The following is a 17271-nucleotide window of genomic DNA, read 5'->3' on the forward strand; positions in this document are numbered from 1 at the left end:
CCTTGACGGTGCAGCGGAGGCGGGGGCGAGAGGAAGAGGGACGATGGGAAATCACTCGGAATCAAAATAAACCCATTGGGCCGTTTTGGGCCAATCTCTCGATTATCTGCTTGCTCTTCAAAAGGGTACCTTCGTACTCGGGTTCAGTAGAAACCCTAGTGAGGATCGTCTTCAAGCCCTCCTCAGATCGATCGCCGGAGGTTCGAAAGTCTTAATTTTTATCACCGATCATCCTCTCACTGTAAACTTCTTTTCGTGGATTCGCGATTTTTTTTTCAGATTTATCCGGCAATATTGTTTTCTGTTCGACCCACGTTCTTCTGATTTGCACTGCTCTGAGAATCGACTGCCTCTACCTCTATTTTGAAGGATAGATTTGCGGTTATGGCATCCGCGCCGTCTTTCCTTTTGTTCAGGATAAGCCAGCCGTCTTTACCGAGTGAGGAACTCTTCAGTTCCGGAGGTCGTCTCCAATGGCGGAGCACTTGGCATCGATCTTTGGCACCGAGAAGGACAGGGTGAACTGCCCGTTCTACTTCAAGATTGGGGCTTGCCGCCACGGAGATCGCTGCTCGAGACTCCACAACCGGCCCACCATCTCTCCCACCCTTCTGCTCTCCAACATGTACCAGAGGCCGGACATGATCACTCCTGGAGTGGACAGCCAGGGCCAGCCCATCGACCCCCGCAAGATCCAAGAACACTTTGAGGATTTCTACGAGGATATATACGAAGAGCTCGGCAAGTTCGGCGAGATTGAGAGCCTCAATATCTGCGACAACCTCGCCGATCACATGGTGGGAAATGTGTATGTCCAGTTCAAGGAAGAAGAGCAGGCCGACGCGGCGCTGCGCGCGCTTCAGGGCAGGTTCTACTCTGGCCGCCCGATCATCGCCGATTTCTCCCCAGTCACGGATTTCCGTGAGGCCACCTGCCGCCAATTTGAGGAGAACAATTGCAACCGTGGGGGGTACTGCAACTTCATGCATGTGAAGCAGATTGGAAGGGAATTGAGGAGGAAGCTCTACGGCTGGAGCCGGCGGTCGAAGAGCAGCCGGAGTCGAAGCCGGAGCCCGAGCCCCCTCCGCCGCCGAGAGCCGTCTCGTGACCGTGGGGACTTCAGAGATCGAGTGGAGTATCGTGACGGCAGCCGAGGCCGTCGAGACCGGCACGAAAGTGATGGCGGGCGGCGCCGCCATGGGAGCCCCCGGCGGCGGAGTCCGGCCAGGGGAGGCAGTGAAGAACGGCGGGCAAGGATAGAGCAGTGGAACAGAGAAAGAGAGCAGCAGGGATGAAGCCCTGACCAAGTCAATCTCTGCAAGTTAATTGGTGATACTGAATTGGAATACTCTGTTGGTGGATGTCGTAGTTGGGTCTGATCCAAGGTATCAGTTTGGCTATGGAAACTCCAATCCTTGATTGTTTTTCTGTTATGAATCTGAAGACTAACGGTCCTGTTGCTTGCTTGATCTAACATGTTTCTTTTATTTTTGAGCTCTGAAGGTTTGACTAATTGTCATTTGCTGGCATTGGTTTTGTTGGTATGTTTGGAATGAGATTGTGATGATCATGATGACGGTGAGACTACATAATCAACCGAAACTTGCAAGTGTTTTATCTAAGTTGACGAATAAAATGGTGATGATGTAATGTGAGGAACTAAAGTTTGAATAGAATAATGATTGGAAGTTTACCAGAAATGATGATTAGGACGAGTTTTTTGGCAGAAGACCAATGCTTATTTTTAAAAGTTATTCACTTATAATATAATGCCACCGTCTATAGTTTAGCGTTTTGATAGATGTCCAAAAGGTATTAGAGAGAAATGATGAGTTTTTTTGGCAGAAGACCAATGCTCCTTTTGAAGGAAAGGAAATTTAAAAAATATATTTATAGTAAAAATAGTTATTCATTTGAAATTGAATGCCCAAGTATATTATTGAGTGTTTTTTTAAATGTCCAAGATGTCAAATATATAGGTAAACCGTTGGACATTATGGTTTTACTTGTGATATAAGATTAGCGTCAATAACTTGTAGCATAAAAAGTCATCAAATCAACTTCTGGTAACAATAAGATTATTTCCATATCTTCCAAATAGTTTAAATTCTTAATGAAGAAATCAAATTTGAAAAGATATATATTTAATTTCTTCTTGTTATCTTGATGCCTATGCAGAAAAATGAACTTAGACAGTTTAATGACATAAGGGTTGTGTTTAAACCAGTGATAAATCTTCAATGTACATGGTGATGACCTACATCACCGTCCAAACTAGTTATATTGACATTCTTCGTATTATATCCAGGTCTCCTAAATAACTAAAATACTTAATAAATAAATTGTGTTTGAAAATAAATATATTTTAAAAATATATATATATATTGACTTTCTTCTTGTTATTTTGATGCCTAAGAATAAAAATGAATGTAGGCAGCTTAAATGGCATATGTGATGTAATTAAATTAGTTATAAATTGCCAACATACATGGTGTCATGGTGATGACTTCCATAATCGTCCAAATTTCGATCAGCCTGATATGATTCGATGATAAAAATAGCAAAGACATGTATTGAAAAAATCAAATACTTTCATGAGAGTAATATAATCAAAAGGCTATTGACTCAATTGAAGACATATAACTTGTTTACCTAGCATAATGTCTCTTTTTAGACCATAATTATATCAATAATGGATGTAATTTTCCTATTTTATGTAATCTGTAGGTTATTTATAAAACAAGGTTTATTCAAAAGAAAATGAGCGTGCCTGATGACATCATCGATTTTTTCCCCGTAATCAATTTCAAATAAATATTTGAAAGGACTACATTAATATAAATTTTCCATTGTCAAAAAAGGATAATTTTCAACTTATTTTAAAGAAATATTTTAATCGACGATCATTAATCCAATTACTGCGGTTACACACAATAGACGAGTGCAAAATTTTGCCTTATAGGTTAAAATACTTATAAAATAGACAAGTACCAATGTCTTTGCAATCCTAGATATATTTTTGGAAATTGACCTGGTTTAATCAACAAAAAATCATTGAAGGAAAATTTCTTCCAGCAACTAATCATTTCTAATGCTGAGAGTCATTTATTTGTCAAAGAAACTCATGAGATATAGCTTTTGTTTTTAAATCATTGGAGAAGCTCGACTAATCTCATCATAACAAATAAATTCATGTAAGATATCCTTCATATATTTTACTCTCTTTTTCCCATTACCTATAAATTATATCATCAAGACTAGCTGCCAGGAAATTCAAATCATAATACATCAAGAAAGAATTTGCTTGCGTTACCAAAGTGGGCATTGGGTTGGGTGTAGGAAACTCAAAACTTAGACATGTTATACAATGTGAAATTCGAAATGGGTGACCTCCAAGGAAATCCCCCATGTTCATCTATGATGCATTCTAGTTGATAACATGGAGTACCCTTATGCTTCAATTCATGAGGGCATGAAGAAATGGATTTCCAAAATAAAAACCTCAAAAGTTAAGAGTGCTTCACAGGAGCAGCTGCAAGATGGGTGGACACTTGGAAGTATCCATTGGGAAAACAATATGTGGATTAGTTTAACAACTATAATCACAAATGGAGTACTCTATATAATCTATTGGGAGGGTACGTGATATCATGCATACCTATGATGTATTCTCATTACATTTACCAACATTTTCATTACATTTACCAACATTTTTAATGAATATTTAGCAACATTGTGATTACATAATGGATTTTTAAATATTTTTATTATTCATCCATAAATTTTAATTTTTATTTAAAATTAATTTTAGATAGTTGAATATAAAATATTATGCATGAAATTCAAGTCAAACTTATTCCAGAGTTTATGTGGGGCCATTGTCATCTTATTGATTTTTAGGATTTTTAAATAAAAATTTCACAAATAAATGATCTATTTATGTCATAACTTATATTTATTTTTATTCTATGGGATACTCCAACTAAAAAGTAATCCTCACTCAGAGAAAAATCATTTTCCATGTTGTATCTTCTTGACGGTTTTTCTTAGTTTTAATTTATAGCCATGTATCATATTAGTGGATGTACCGCAGAGGACATTACAGCTGAAGATACATATATTTTCTGAATTGATACTTTTCCCCTCATCTGGAAAAAATTATGGACCGTATAGTTAAATCTTCCTGAAGTGGGTGGGAATCTATATCTTCCTTTATTTGAGATAACGCTTCATTCTTTCATTATTTAGTTAAATAAATCAATTATTTATTAGTATTATTATTATTAGTATTATTAAAAATGTCATATAAGTTTAAACTTATATGACATTTTTAGGAAAATGAAAGATTAAAAAATTAATAAAGAATAATATTTGAATTAATAATTATTTTATTGCAATATATCATATAACACAATAAAATAATTTTGTTAATCAAATCAGTTGAATGAATGTTGAATCAAATCACTGTTTTGGAGGGAACATTGACTCTTCTCTGAATTATTGACAGGTTCATGTGTTACATAAAAATGAAACATGTTCCTGGTCGGTTCTGTTCAAATAAATTATTGAACTTTTTTAAATTCTTAATTTTCAAGTAAAAGGAACATCTTTATGTATCATAAAAATCTAGTGCAAAGAGAAACTTTGATGTATTATGTTCTATGCGGATATTTCTTGGCTCAATATTAACCAGCGCTTATCCATCACTTGGGGTGAGTTAATAATAGAAAGGATATCTAAGCAAGAAAGTCACATAAAAAAAGTACATACACACTTCTCTCCTTTCCGAGACTACCTGTTACATCTTTGAAAGCTAAGTCAACTAATCCCCACACAAAAATCATTTCTTGTAATTTTTTAAAAGTCCCATTAATTCATAAAAACATTATTATTAACACATGGAAGCACCTTGACACAAGAAGGGATACATATTTTAGATGCAAATGAGGCTTCAACTTATTTTTTCAAAGGTTTCACATGCAATAATATAAACAATACCTTTTTAAGAATACTCGAAATGACCGATAAATCCAAATCAATAACTAATCTTCCTCAGATAGTGTTTCATGGAAATTAGTAAAATGTTTCCATGTTCTACATTGATATAATTGACGAGGATAATAATTTCTGCTACCCTTAAAGCATTAAAATATCAACCATAAAAATTCGCAAGAAAAATTTATTGTCTATTTGAAAGAATTTCTTCAGAGTTTATTCAAGAAGCAGAAAGTTTAATAACTAATTCATGTTTTTATTTTCCCTAAATTTATTAATTTTTAAGATACTTATAATATGTATGAAAAAAATTATTGCACCAAAATTACAGAAGTAAATAGTAACAGGAATTCACTAATTAAACAATGAAACTTTTCAATGTAGATAATTTTGTGGCTTTTTCTCTCAAACTCAAGTACTATAAATCATAAATCATATCAAAATACATTAGGATCTGCGACTGTTGAGGAAATAGTACCATGTATCATGACTGATAAACGTCAGTTTCTGTGATACAAAATTATATTGAGATAAATGTGAAAAAATAACATGAATTGAGAAAAATTTTAAATGAACATGGACCAGAAAAATATATGTATCATGATTGAAGTGAGCTATGGCATGAATCGAATCATGGTAAACGTATGTTTCATAAATGAAATCCTATCATGCTTTCTCGCAATATAATAATATGCATCTATTTAGAAAATGCTCAAGAAAAAAGAATGTTAAACATAATTATCTTCATGTTTTTTTTATCTGCACAATAGTTAATGATAATCATGCATGGTTGATTAGATTGGTCTGATTTCCTTCTCTAGCATGGACCTATCAGACTCTCAGACGGCACCAAAAACATAATAAGTATGCCAATTAATTTTTTGAACTATCCCAAAGAACTGTGGATAAACCAAGGTTGGTCATGGTGGATACCATTTCCTATAGATGCCTCCATTGAGAGACATCAAATGCGAACGGGAAGGCGATCATTTTTTTTCATATTTTTATATTAAAAATCACATCCTATTTTAATAGAAAATTTGTGTATTTATATGTATATTATGAGTGAAATTATCATTTACGGAATTTATTTATTCTTAAATTAAGTTATTATATGTTTATACTGAAATTATGATTTTCCCCAATTTTTTGATATTTATGGAATTTTATAAGAATGAATTCATAAAGAAAACACTTTTTTGATAAGTCAGAATACATATTTATAGATATATTTGGATTTATTTAAATATTATTTCTGGGTCTGTTATTTTTCAAAATGATATTATGATTTTCCTATTTTTCTCATATTTTACCAAATTTTAAACATTAAATTTATGAATACAATAATTTCATATGTCAAAATATATAACTCTAGATTTATTTGTGTTAATAATACTTAGAACACAAACTAATTTGATTTAATATGCCCTTGAATGTATAGTAAGCTAATTCATTTGGATTGTGGCCAATGATTGCTGTTAGCTAGCCATTGGTTGTGGCAAATGATTGGTGTCGACCAATCATTAGTTGATACCACTTATTTTAATGTGTTTTTCAGCGTAGTACTTTATTATCACTCTTTTATCCAAATAGAGAGCAACCAATATACCAAAATTATACATTTTCACAATAGTTTCAGCAAACTTCTTGAGACACAGTTACACACATGGCATCACGAGATTCCTCCATCTTCAAAAGGATTTTTGGGCTGAAATTATAAGAACAATCCAGGATCTTGCATCAGTAAATAACCCTACCCTTTGTTTAAAAGACACTATTGGATTTTATTCCATTTTATGAGAAACAAAGTGGTTTGCTCATTTTTTTGAGTTTTAAGTTAGAGACCTTGAAGGATTGGTGATTTGATCAAGGCGTATGAAGAGAAGGCACCATTCAGACCATGGGCCATGGAATGTCAAGGACAGCATAATCTTTATCTTTTTTAGACTCATGTCTTCCTCAAATTTCCTAGGTTATCATCGTGGAGAATAGCTTAGGTTTTTACTATCTCACACACTGAATCAACTCCATTGCTCATTGCTGCATATCAACTACCATTTCAATTGCCTTTTGCTACAGTAAGATCATATCTCTCACCACATACTGCTGCTTGTTGGCGTGTATTCTCCATGATCTCCATCACAATTAGTGATGAAATTTTGTTCAGCTACTCCACTACATTCTCTCCCACCACTATCAACTGTCATGTGGCGCTACCAAAGCCCCTGCCAAGGAATTTAATTAGAATTGTTAGCATTTTTTCTATAAAATTCCATTAAATTTCCAACATGTTCAATAACGTATGAATAAATTTGGTTAAATATTAAAACTAGGGCAACAAATTTTCTTCATCTTAAAGTTATTTTGAATTAATTTCCACTAGTTTGTTTATATTAGATTTAACTCTGAAAAACTATATAAAATCCTAAAAAATAAAAATAAACAAAAAATTCACTTCTTCAAGGTCTCCGTGGATTCAACCCTTCCAATGTGCTGTACGCAAAATTATAATATAGTTGTACATACTATATTTCATGTTTAACTCTAATTCCATGTTTATCATTTTTACGCCAATCTACTGCCTAATATTCTATAGTGCTGACAACATCTCCCACTTACCATTGTCCCCACAATCCTAGCAGGGGGAATCCATGTAATTGACAAAATAATGATATTATCCAGTTCTGCAGCCATTTAAATGAACAGAAGAGGTCTAGTTAAAGACTACAGTGATGGAGGACCATCCAGTCGATCGCGTCCAGACTCGTCACCAGCTACTTTGTGGAGCTCGAGCTGATGGAAGCATCCAAATTTCTGTTACTATGTTTGAGAAGCCGTATTTGTGAATTTTTGCTTCGTGTCGTGTGTTTTTGTGGTTTTATGGCAGCTTGCTCCTCATACACGAGCCCCAACTTTGGGTTGTATTAGTCTTTTTCGTCATCTTCGGAATGTAGGGTGGCCCCTTGTGCGTGAGTACGCGCCCCTGGGGCTTCTTCTCCCCCTAAAGAACCCTTTTAAGGGGAAGCCCAATAAGCTTCCCCCTTAAAAGGGGCCCATTTGGGCATCCCATAACTGCCCTTTCTCTCTATAAAGAGGGTGGGGTTGGACGTGGGAGAAGGGACAAGCTTGTTGTCTTCTGAAATCCAGATCTGAATTGTGACAGTTACTGTTATTGTGAAATAGAGAAGTCGTGTTTGTTTTCTGGGGGAAGTTTTCCCCTTGGTTTTATCCATCTGGTCTCATCGATTTGCCGAAGTGCCGATCAAGCGAGAAGAAGGAATGTTGGCCAGAGGACGTTCTTGAACGGCTGAATCCTTCATCCCATAGCCGTTTGTGATTTGTCAATAGACCAGGTCTACTACTAGAAGGATTGCATCCGGGGCATCCATCACCGCCGAAGTTCTGCAACCTCTCCGGCCTTTGCCAAGACCCGAGTTACTTCAAGTCACCGGGACTTTCGACGACTGTCCAGGCCCGTCGATCCACCGCACCGTCGTGGACCAAATCATCCCGGAAGAAATCAGGCGGCAACCTTTCGTAACTCGATCCAATTCCAGCCCGGCTATCAATCGACGACGCGCCCCTTCGCCATCCCGCTGTGTTGACTACGATTAACCTTCTAGGGTGAAATCATCTTCGGCCACCACCCGGAATGTCTTTTTTGTCCCTGACACCCTGCACTCGACTTTGCGGATCTCGACAGAACGCGATCCCACTCCAACATTCGACATTTGTTTTCTTCGGGTTCTTCAAGTGCCGGTCCGAGCATCGTGCAGTCAACAGCAACAAACGCCCGCTCCGGTCAATAAGCTGGGCTGAGGGTGCATCTTCCCACGGTAAAAAAAGCCGCTAATCCTATCAGGAACTAAATCAACAGGTCACCACATCATCTCTCATAATTTTACATTAGTTGCGTCTTTCAATACGGATTTATGACCACTCCATTGGCCTTCGAATTGCTCTAGCGGATCATTGGGAGCTTGGCGATGCCAAATCCTCCTCGTGTTGTTATCCGGATTACGCCTCAGATCATTGGATACCTACGTACTTTCTCGTTGATTTCAAAACCTGCACATTATTTTCGTGATATTGCATCATACCTTGCATTGTTTTTGCGTGTTGTAACACGAACCGAATCGTCTGGTACATCATGTTACATCGTACAGATGGAGTGCTCCACATATTACTCCATACCTGCAAAGCAGCGAATGCTAGGAAGTCTTTTAGGATGATGGAAGCACGATGACTGTACTAGATAAAATAGCTGGGTATACTTCTATGGACTCACTAAATTGACAACAAAATTACAGTAGCATCAGGATATATATATATATAAGATATATATCTATATATATATATAGAGAGAGAGAGAGAAAGAGAGGAGAGAGAGAGAGAGGGAGAGAGGGAGGGAGAGAGGAAGAGAGAAAGAGAGAGGGGGAGAAAGAGAAAGAGAGAAGGAGAGAGAGAGAGAAAGAGAGAGATAGAGAGAGGGACAGAGAGAGAGAAAGAGAGGAGGAGATAGAGAGAGAGAGAGAGAGAAAGAGAGGAGGAGATAGAGAGAGAGAGAGAGAGAGAGAGAGAGAAAGAGAGGGGGAGAGAGAGAGAGAGAGAAAGAGAACGAGAGAGGGAGAGAGAGAAATAGAGAGATAGAGAGAGGGAGAGAGATAGATAGAAGATAGATAGATATAGAGAGAGAGATAGAGTATCACGAGGCGCGAATAATGGGCCCGATAAACGACTCAAAGACGTCGCCGAGAGCTAGCTGGACCTCCCCGGAGCTATGCTCGCATCTGACAAGCTCCACCAGCGAGGGGAACAGGCACGGAATGTGCCTCCTGAACGCATCCTTCTCCAACCGGGCCAGCGTCCGCACGGCAGCCACCAGCGGCGGCGCCCTCGCCGCCAACTCCTCCCTCCTGCGCGCGCCCAACGGAACCTCCCACAGCCCGCCGCCGCCCGCCCGCCGCCCCCCCGCCGCGCAGGCCAGATACGTCTCCACGATCTTCGCGACGGCCGCCACCAGCTGCGGCTCTAGAGACAGCTTCTGGGTCTCGTTGGCCCGGGCGGAGACGATGAAGTCGAGGCGGGCGAGCAGCGCTTCGTTCTGGAAGTGGACGAGCGGCGGATGGGCCACGTCCAGGCGTCCGCAGGCACGGCGGAGGTTGCGGCGGAGCGCCGCCGACTCCGCGCTGGCCCCGGCCTGGTTGGCCATCGAGGAGAGAGCGTCCAGAAGCGCCACAACATGGACCTCCGACAACGACCCAGAGTGGACCTCGTACATCTTCGTTATCGTCTGTAACACCAGAGAAGAGACTAAGCTAGAGAGAGCGAGAGACTAAACTAGAGAGAGAGAGAGAGAGAGAGAGAGAGAGAGAGAGAGAGAGAGACTAAGCTAAAGAGAGAGACTAAGCTAAAGAGAGAGAGAGAGACTAAGCTAGAGAGCCAGAGCGACTAAGCTATAGAGAGAGACTATGCTATAGAGAGAAAAAGCTAGAGCGAGAGACACTAAGCTAGAGAGAGAAAAAGCTAGAGCGAGATACAATAAGCTAGAGAGCGAGAGACACTAAGCTAGAGCGAGAGACACTAAGCTAGAGAGAGAGACTAAGCTAGAGTGAGAGAGAGGCCAAGCTAGAGAGAGAGACCAAGCTAGAGAGAGAGACCAGGCTAGAGAGAGAGACTAAGCTAGAGAGATAAACTAAGCTAGAGAGAGAGATAGACTAAGCTAGAGAGAAAGAGAGAGACAGCTAGAGAGAGAAAGACAGGGTGCGTGTACCTTGGAGAGAAGCAGCTGGACGGAGATCTGACCCTTCATTCTGGCTATGGCGTATAAAGCTGCCTCCAGCTGATCATCGTCATCGGATTCCTGATCAGAATAAGCTGCATCGCCATCGAATTCATGGATCTCCATCTTCTCCAGCATCTGCACAGTTCTTGAGAACTCGGTCAACGCGGAGGCAGCAGCTTCCTTCAGCGCCGCCAAGATCGCCGCCCAGTCCTCCTCGGTCAACCGCCCGTCCAGCCCGGCGGTCAACCGCAGCAGCGAGTCCAGTCCTGTGGCAGCCGCACCATTATGGGGGCTTCTACTGAAACCTGTCAAGACCAGCGCCACATCCCCCAGAAGAGACCCCCCCACGTCAAAGTAGTCAACGAACAGGTCAACGAGGCACTTAGCGGCGGCGGGTTGCACCCCAGATGTCCACACGTCGTCCCCAAGATCGTCGGCAGAGGTGGCGGCACCATCAAATATGGGGAAGACGACTGATTTGAAGACACTCATCCAGAATGGCCTGGAGAAGAGTCTGCCGTGGTCCCGAAGGATGTTGAAGAGGACCTCCAGCGCCCCTCTTCCAATCGTCGTCCTCGGATCAGACGTCAACCTCGACAAGCCTACACAGAGAGAAGGCAATCAAGATTGAAAAAAACTAATAATTGTATGCGAGATTTCGTACCAGCCAGGAGGGGGACCCAGTAATAGACATAGTCATCGTGCTCAGTGAAGGCGGCGCCATCGGCAGGAACATCAGCAGCCGACTTCTTGTCGTAGCAAACAAGGCCACCTTCGGCGAGCTTCACGGCGCAGAAGCGCAGGAACGCGATGGCGTTGAGGCTGACATCAGAATTGAGCTTGCAGCTAGTGAAGGTGAGGAGGCACTTAACGCAGTCTGTGAAGGTGGTGGTCTCTGTCTCTGTGATATAAGGGAAGTAGTCCCTTACAATCTTCTCCATGGTTTCGAATGCCAATAGCACGACACTCTTCCGCTCGTCTGAAGCTGCCAGAGTGAAAACCTGAAGAAAACGAAGATTGGAGGTCAAGGCATTAGTTTGAAATGCATTAAGACTTAAATGGATAATGACCAAGAAGACGCTCTTCCAGCCGGATTTGACGTGGCCGACACGGCTGAGGACCATCTGGGACACACAGCGGACGACAAGCTCACGGATCTCGGCGGAGGAGCTCTTCTGCATGACGACAACGAAGGGATGGAGGAACTCCTTCTGAAAGTTGTAGTTAGCAAGCTCCTCACGCTCGAGAAACTTCATTGAGAGTTGTCTGAGAGAGTCCATCACGAAGATGGCCACAGACAGGTTCTCAAAAGTGCCCACAGTCACGAAGAACTCGGAGAGCACGCTCCAGATGTGTGACCACACTAGCCTTATCCGACCCATGTTATAATGCCTGGAAAAAAGGTTATAATGATCCAGATAAGCATCACCGGTATCAACAGGAAAAGAGAGAGATGAGAGTTGAGCTACTTACGCGATTTCGACGATTTTGGTGAGGCTGAAGATGCGAGGATCTGAGGGGGACAGCAGCTCTGCCATGGAGACCTTGCAGAGTGCCTTGACAAAGGCCACAATGGCTTCGCTATTCAGTCTCTGACTGTGGGCAAAGATATGGTTCAGCTCGAAGCTGCCGATTTGATCCAACAGGTTTAGGTTGGAGATCAAGTGGGTGATCTGCTCTGGGCTGACCAGTCCCGAGGCGGTTCCGACTCGGTTGCTGTCGTATGAACCGCCAAGAACAGCTGCCACCATGGCCGGGTTCTGAAGAGAGTTGATTTTCTTCTTATGGGTCGGCGTTCCCGTTGACTTTCTGGCCTTCTCTTCTGTAAAATACGAGGCATCAGGAGGAGAACCCTCTCCCAAGAGCTGCAAGTTCTCAAACCTAGAGAGACACGTCAGTACGTGCTCCCATGATTCCTGGAGGAAGTCGCCATCTTCAATGGCTATGGTCATGATTGTCTGCAGCAACGAAGATAGGGGATGAATTTGCTTGATAGAACAAAGGAAAAAAAATAAAGCAAAAAAAAAGTCTGAGTTTTACTTTCACAGCGTCAACATTCTTCTGTTTCATGTCAGCAGCACAGTGCAAGTACGTGAACTTGGCCACAGATGTGACGAAAGCGTCTCGCTGTGTCTGCATGGACATCACTGAAGTCACATGCACTGCATGGCGAAAGCCATCCAGGCACTGACATGTGGCAGTCTTCTCATCACTTTGATCCAGCGTCACACTGAATGCTGCCAGCATTGGGGCCCAACAAACGTCCATCATGAATCTTAATATTGACGTATCTTTGACTGTGTAATATAACCTGGAATATCGGGGTCCATTAGAGAAAACATAAAATTCAATCATAAATTTATTCGGGAATTCAAGTGGCTCACTTACTCTGATTTGCCTGAATTTGCCTTAAACTGTTCTTGAATGTGTTTAATAAGCAAGTCGTTAGCTCCCACAGCTTTTTCTTCGGACTGCCGCCTGGTGACCAGGTTAAAGAGCTTATTTAACCCATTGGCCTGCCGGCTCTGGGGAACAGAAGAGTTTGCATTCATCTTTATTTCATTATTCACAATCTGATCGTAAAGAGATCCCAAATAAGCCACTGGCAAATCTTTCCCCCCATCGATTCCTCTGTTGTTGTGGATGAAGTCTGCCTTGGACATCTTCAAGATAATAAAAAAATAAAAATTTAGGGAAAACATTAAAGCATAGAAAATGCTGGAAAAAGAAAACAAAGAAAAGCCCACCTTATGTTTAACCATGACGTTGTGAGCGTCTGTGTTGAGCATGATGACAGAATATGCAAGAACGTAGGCAGTGTCTGCACTGGTGAATGAATTAGGGTTACATTTACAGTACCGTTCAGCAAATTTTTCCATTATCCGATCGATCTTCTGGGCTTCTCCGGGAAGCCTAAAGCCCTGGAGGAAGAACCGGATGGCTTCTCCAAAGTCCATCCCATCAAACGCGAAGGAATCCACATAAGCGTGCATTACTTTCAAAGGAAATTCCTCCCGGTCACCCAAATAATCCCCGATTACTTCCTTGTTCAATCCACCTGTACCTCTGAGAAACGCCGCCACTTCTTGAGGATATTCTCCGATTTTTCTCGAGTTAAGGAGGAACTCAATGCCTTTGGACGGCTTCCTATTGAACAGTGAGATTCCTCTCTGCAATAATAATGTTCATCCATATGAGCTCGGAAAAAATATTGCAATTAATGGAGAATTTCTGACCTGGAGCTCTTTTTTATAAGTCCGGCGTTGCTCAAGGGTGAAAGCGTCAGATAAGTCGGCGTTGACCTCAGACTGCAGGTCAAACTCTACTGATGTTCCTTCCTCGCCAATTGGCGATGACTGATTATCAGTTGATGAATCGGCATTTGAGATTTTAGGCGAGACCTCGCCTACACGTTGCTGTTGATCCATCCAAAATCCTATAGACTTGATGATACACACTAAACATTTGACTGCTTCATTTCGAAGAGTAAGATCTTGGGCAGGAGATAGAGTCGTGGATGATCCAGGAGGCACGCCGAGAGCGGTTTTCAGGAGTCCATTAACAGTCCTGCAAGTATCTGAAGGAATTAAAGCAGTTTTAATATATTTAATAAGATAGAAACATTTGAATTTCTACATCTTTGACAGGGAAATTATTAAATTATGAAATATACCTTTCAAAAATGTTGGGCGCGTCTACATCACAGTCGTAGTTCACAAAGATGTCTATAATGATCTGAGAATCTTGACAAACCTTTTCAAGTAAGTTCAAGACAGTCATTTTCTGCAAGAAACTGGGCTGAAGAACATTCTCGAGCACCCGAAGGATGAGCATCGGAAAGAAAATACCGATTTCCCCTTTCAATCCTGACCTAAACTTTGACATTAGGCTCGTGAAGATAGAACATAAAAGCTGAAAAATGCTTATCGACGAGAAGGCGCTATTTTTCAGCAATGATAAGCAGAGATACTGCTTGATAGCTCCAAGGAATCTGAAAGCAGAATATTTATCCGAATCAGTTGTATATTGAACACCTTAGACTATGAATGAAGAAAATGCGCCATGAAGTAAATCAAGCATTAACGTATCACCACAGTAGATTTAAACCAAAAGGAAAAACATGCACTGTTTTCTAGAATAGTGATAAAGATAACTACGTTTCTTTAGACGAATATTAGCTACTGATTATGGTTGATAATGTAATGAGACATCAAATTTGTGTCGACATTTTAATTTCGCGCATGATTGTCACTCATAATACAGCACAAGAAACCAACATAAAAACAAAAAAACATTCTCAGACATCTTTTGGTTAACATCACACAGAGTAATCGCCAAGATAAACCAAGAATTCCTACTTCAAAACTTTGGATCGATAATAGTATGTTTTCTTAATAAATGGGACATCATTAAACGACTAAACCCCGCGAAACTTACTTCTCGTTCGTCCGCCAAACAGGTCCCGCATCGTCGATGACGTTGTTCAGTAATTCCAAAGATAGCAGTTTCCCTCTTATCAGCAAAGGATCTTCCGGGTTTTCATGCGTGGAAACCTTCATCGAGAACTTACACAGATTCTTAAATAAGAAGAAACCGTCTTCTTGGATACTACTCCATCCACTCTCCGTGCATTCATCAACAGAGGAATGCACGTTTTCTGATTCATCTCCTAAAGAGTTAACACATTCGGTGCCATCGACAACCTCTTTGATAAAATTCTGGGCGGCCTGGAGAAGATTAGAGTCGTTCAAGTTCTTATCAGAAAGATCCAAGACATCCGTTATCGCTATAGTTTGAACCGTGACAACCATGCGATTGGTTTCTACTCTGGCATACACAATCTTCAAAATTTGGGCGACAATCGCCTTTGCACAAAGCTGGTTGACCCCGCTATGGCTTCCAAGGTACACATTGTAGCAGCTCTTCAAGATCTGAACCAGGCAAGGCCCCCGGAGATCAACGAGCGGCGATCGGACGGCAGAGATGAACACTCTCAGCATTCCAAGCTCGACGGCCTCATCACCAAGGTTTCCACACTTACAGACAGAACCCAACACCCGAGAAGCCAAGTCATCGCCGTCCTCCCCGTCCGATCGACCGCCCACTTCACCCCGAACAATACCCACAAGGAAGAGCTTCTGCAGGCACTCCAGCGCAGGTTCAATTACCTTAACGTAGGATGATTCCAAAGCGAGAATAATCGGTTGTAGAACAGCCTCGGCGTCGGAGAGAGCCAGACCCACCAAGGGAGAAGAGGAATTAGCTGCATCAGGCGATGGGCTGAGCCCTTCGAGGCGATCTAGCGCGGCTTTACAGGAGGAGACTAAGTTGCCGTGCTTTCTCCAAGCTGCGTTTTTGATGATCTTGTCTAAGGAGGGTCCCAGGATCTTCCCTGCCCGGGAGCTGCCTCCCAGAGCTTGGGAGACCGCCATTGTCAATGGGCTTCAAGCTCGGGCTATGGCGATTCCTGGGCTGTGGCGTCGTTTCATGAATCTTCCGCGAAACGGAGATGAAATCGTCATTCGAGGAATCTTTGAAGCAGGGGAAGAAGAAGAGACGATGGATCAAACGGCAGGCGCGATCTTCGGACTTGGACGACGGTGGGTGGAGCGAGGTCTTCGCCAGAGGAATTTCGAGCTCCCGCGGCTCGCAGAAACCGTGATGAAAAAGTTAGATCTGAAGCCCAGTTTGGGCCGGGTGACTGAATCATATGAACAGGCCCATGAAACACAGGAATGAGGCCCACAGTTCCTCTTTATTCTGTCAGGGATGTTTAATTGCATGTGATAATGTGTATCTAATGCGACTTTCATAAGATTGTTCCTTTTTTATGTGTAGGCATGGGCCTAGCCTAGATACCCCAATTTACACTGGACCTCACTCATCCATGCTTATTAGAAAGTGAATGCATTGCAACTACAGTAATTTTGTGTGCCACGGTTGGTGAGATGATTATCATTCCCTGGGTCTAACTTTATGTGATGGAGGTAGAACTGCCACTGACACCATCATCTCTTATCTTCACATTAGAGCTCCATGGTGTTGACGATGCTCCATGCAGGAGATATTTAATGCATGCCCATACTATTCACCGACGGCATGGTTTTTTCATGGACGTGATCTTGTTGTACATGGATGACCTGCATGATAAGACACTCATGTTGATGGTAGTCGTGACAAGATAAGAAAAAGAGTACAAGATCATAAACTTATGGCATGATTGCTAAGCATGTAGATAGTCCGGCTCTCCTCGTGCTATTAATGCAGTACATATGTGAGCTGCCCTCGACATCTTTCAATGACCTTCAAAAAGCTCTAGAGGTTTCATGGTAGGTATATTCATGAAAGAAGCATATCAACTAACTCATGTGAGTGGAATTCTAACTCCATACAAATATGATTCTTCCCTTCAAAAATGAGCACGCTATCTCATGTCACCATAGCTTTTTCTGGTTTATTAGTTTGGATAATTGGATAATAATAAAATTTTA

At 41.5% G+C, this 17271-nt stretch overlaps 2 protein-coding genes and 1 long non-coding RNA gene across 7 annotated transcripts; 2 read left to right on the plus strand and 1 right to left on the minus strand.

Annotated features, from left to right (window-relative positions):
• The first annotated feature begins 44 nt into the window (after positions 1-44).
• Positions 45-1529, plus strand: LOC144703951 (splicing factor U2af small subunit B-like). 5 transcript variants are annotated; one of them, XM_078576282.1, is made up of 2 exons: positions 45-200; positions 417-1529. In XM_078576282.1, exon 2 carries the CDS (start codon positions 474-476, stop codon positions 1293-1295), a length of 822 nt encoding a protein of 273 aa, XP_078432408.1. In that variant the 5' UTR covers positions 45-200; positions 417-473; the 3' UTR covers positions 1296-1529. The 5 variants fall into 5 exon arrangements, with proteins under 5 accessions (XP_078432408.1, XP_078432387.1, XP_078432395.1 ...); XM_078576261.1 differs by having other exon boundaries at positions 51-200; positions 370-1529; XM_078576269.1 differs by having other exon boundaries at positions 70-200; positions 375-1529.
• Positions 1530-8053: 6524 nt separating this feature from the next.
• On the plus strand, positions 8054-9181 carry LOC144704008 (uncharacterized). Its single transcript, XR_013581706.1, has 2 exons — positions 8054-8872; positions 8961-9181. It is a non-coding gene; the product is annotated as an uncharacterized LOC144704008 (long non-coding RNA).
• A 43-nt stretch (positions 9182-9224) lies between these two features.
• Positions 9225-16446, minus strand: LOC144703992 (SEC7-like guanine nucleotide exchange family protein). The gene is made up of 11 exons (XM_078576284.1): positions 15218-16446; positions 14454-14771; positions 14017-14347; positions 13528-13950; positions 13169-13443; positions 12821-13091; positions 12254-12738; positions 11851-12172; positions 11445-11781; positions 10769-11382; positions 9225-10288 (listed from the first exon to the last, which is right to left on the minus strand). Exons 1-11 carry the CDS (start codon positions 16210-16212, stop codon positions 9701-9703), a joined length of 4959 nt encoding a protein of 1652 aa, XP_078432410.1. The 5' UTR covers positions 16213-16446; the 3' UTR covers positions 9225-9700.
• Between the last annotated feature and the right edge of the window lie 825 nt (positions 16447-17271).

Source organism: Wolffia australiana, chromosome 1 (genome assembly GCF_029677425.1).
Source record: "Wolffia australiana isolate 7733 chromosome 1, ASM2967742v1".
Classification (NCBI taxonomy): Eukaryota; Viridiplantae; Streptophyta; class Magnoliopsida; order Alismatales; family Araceae; genus Wolffia; species Wolffia australiana.

Excerpts from the sequence above, each read along its gene's own strand:
- LOC144703951 (XM_078576282.1), top strand. The coding sequence starts at position 474 with ATGGCGGAGCACTTGGCATCGATCTTTGGCACCGAGAAGGACAGGGTG.
- LOC144703992 (XM_078576284.1), bottom strand. The coding sequence starts at position 16,212 with ATGGCGGTCTCCCAAGCTCTGGGAGGCAGCTCCCGGGCAGGGAAGATC. Across the intron at positions 14,772-15,217 it reads GTTTGGCGGACGAACGAGAA|ATTCCTTGGAGCTATCAAGC; the intron begins GTAAGTTTCGCG and ends TTCTGCTTTCAG. Across the intron at positions 13,444-13,527 it reads ACGTCATGGTTAAACATAAG|ATGTCCAAGGCAGACTTCAT; the intron begins GTGGGCTTTTCT and ends ATTATCTTGAAG.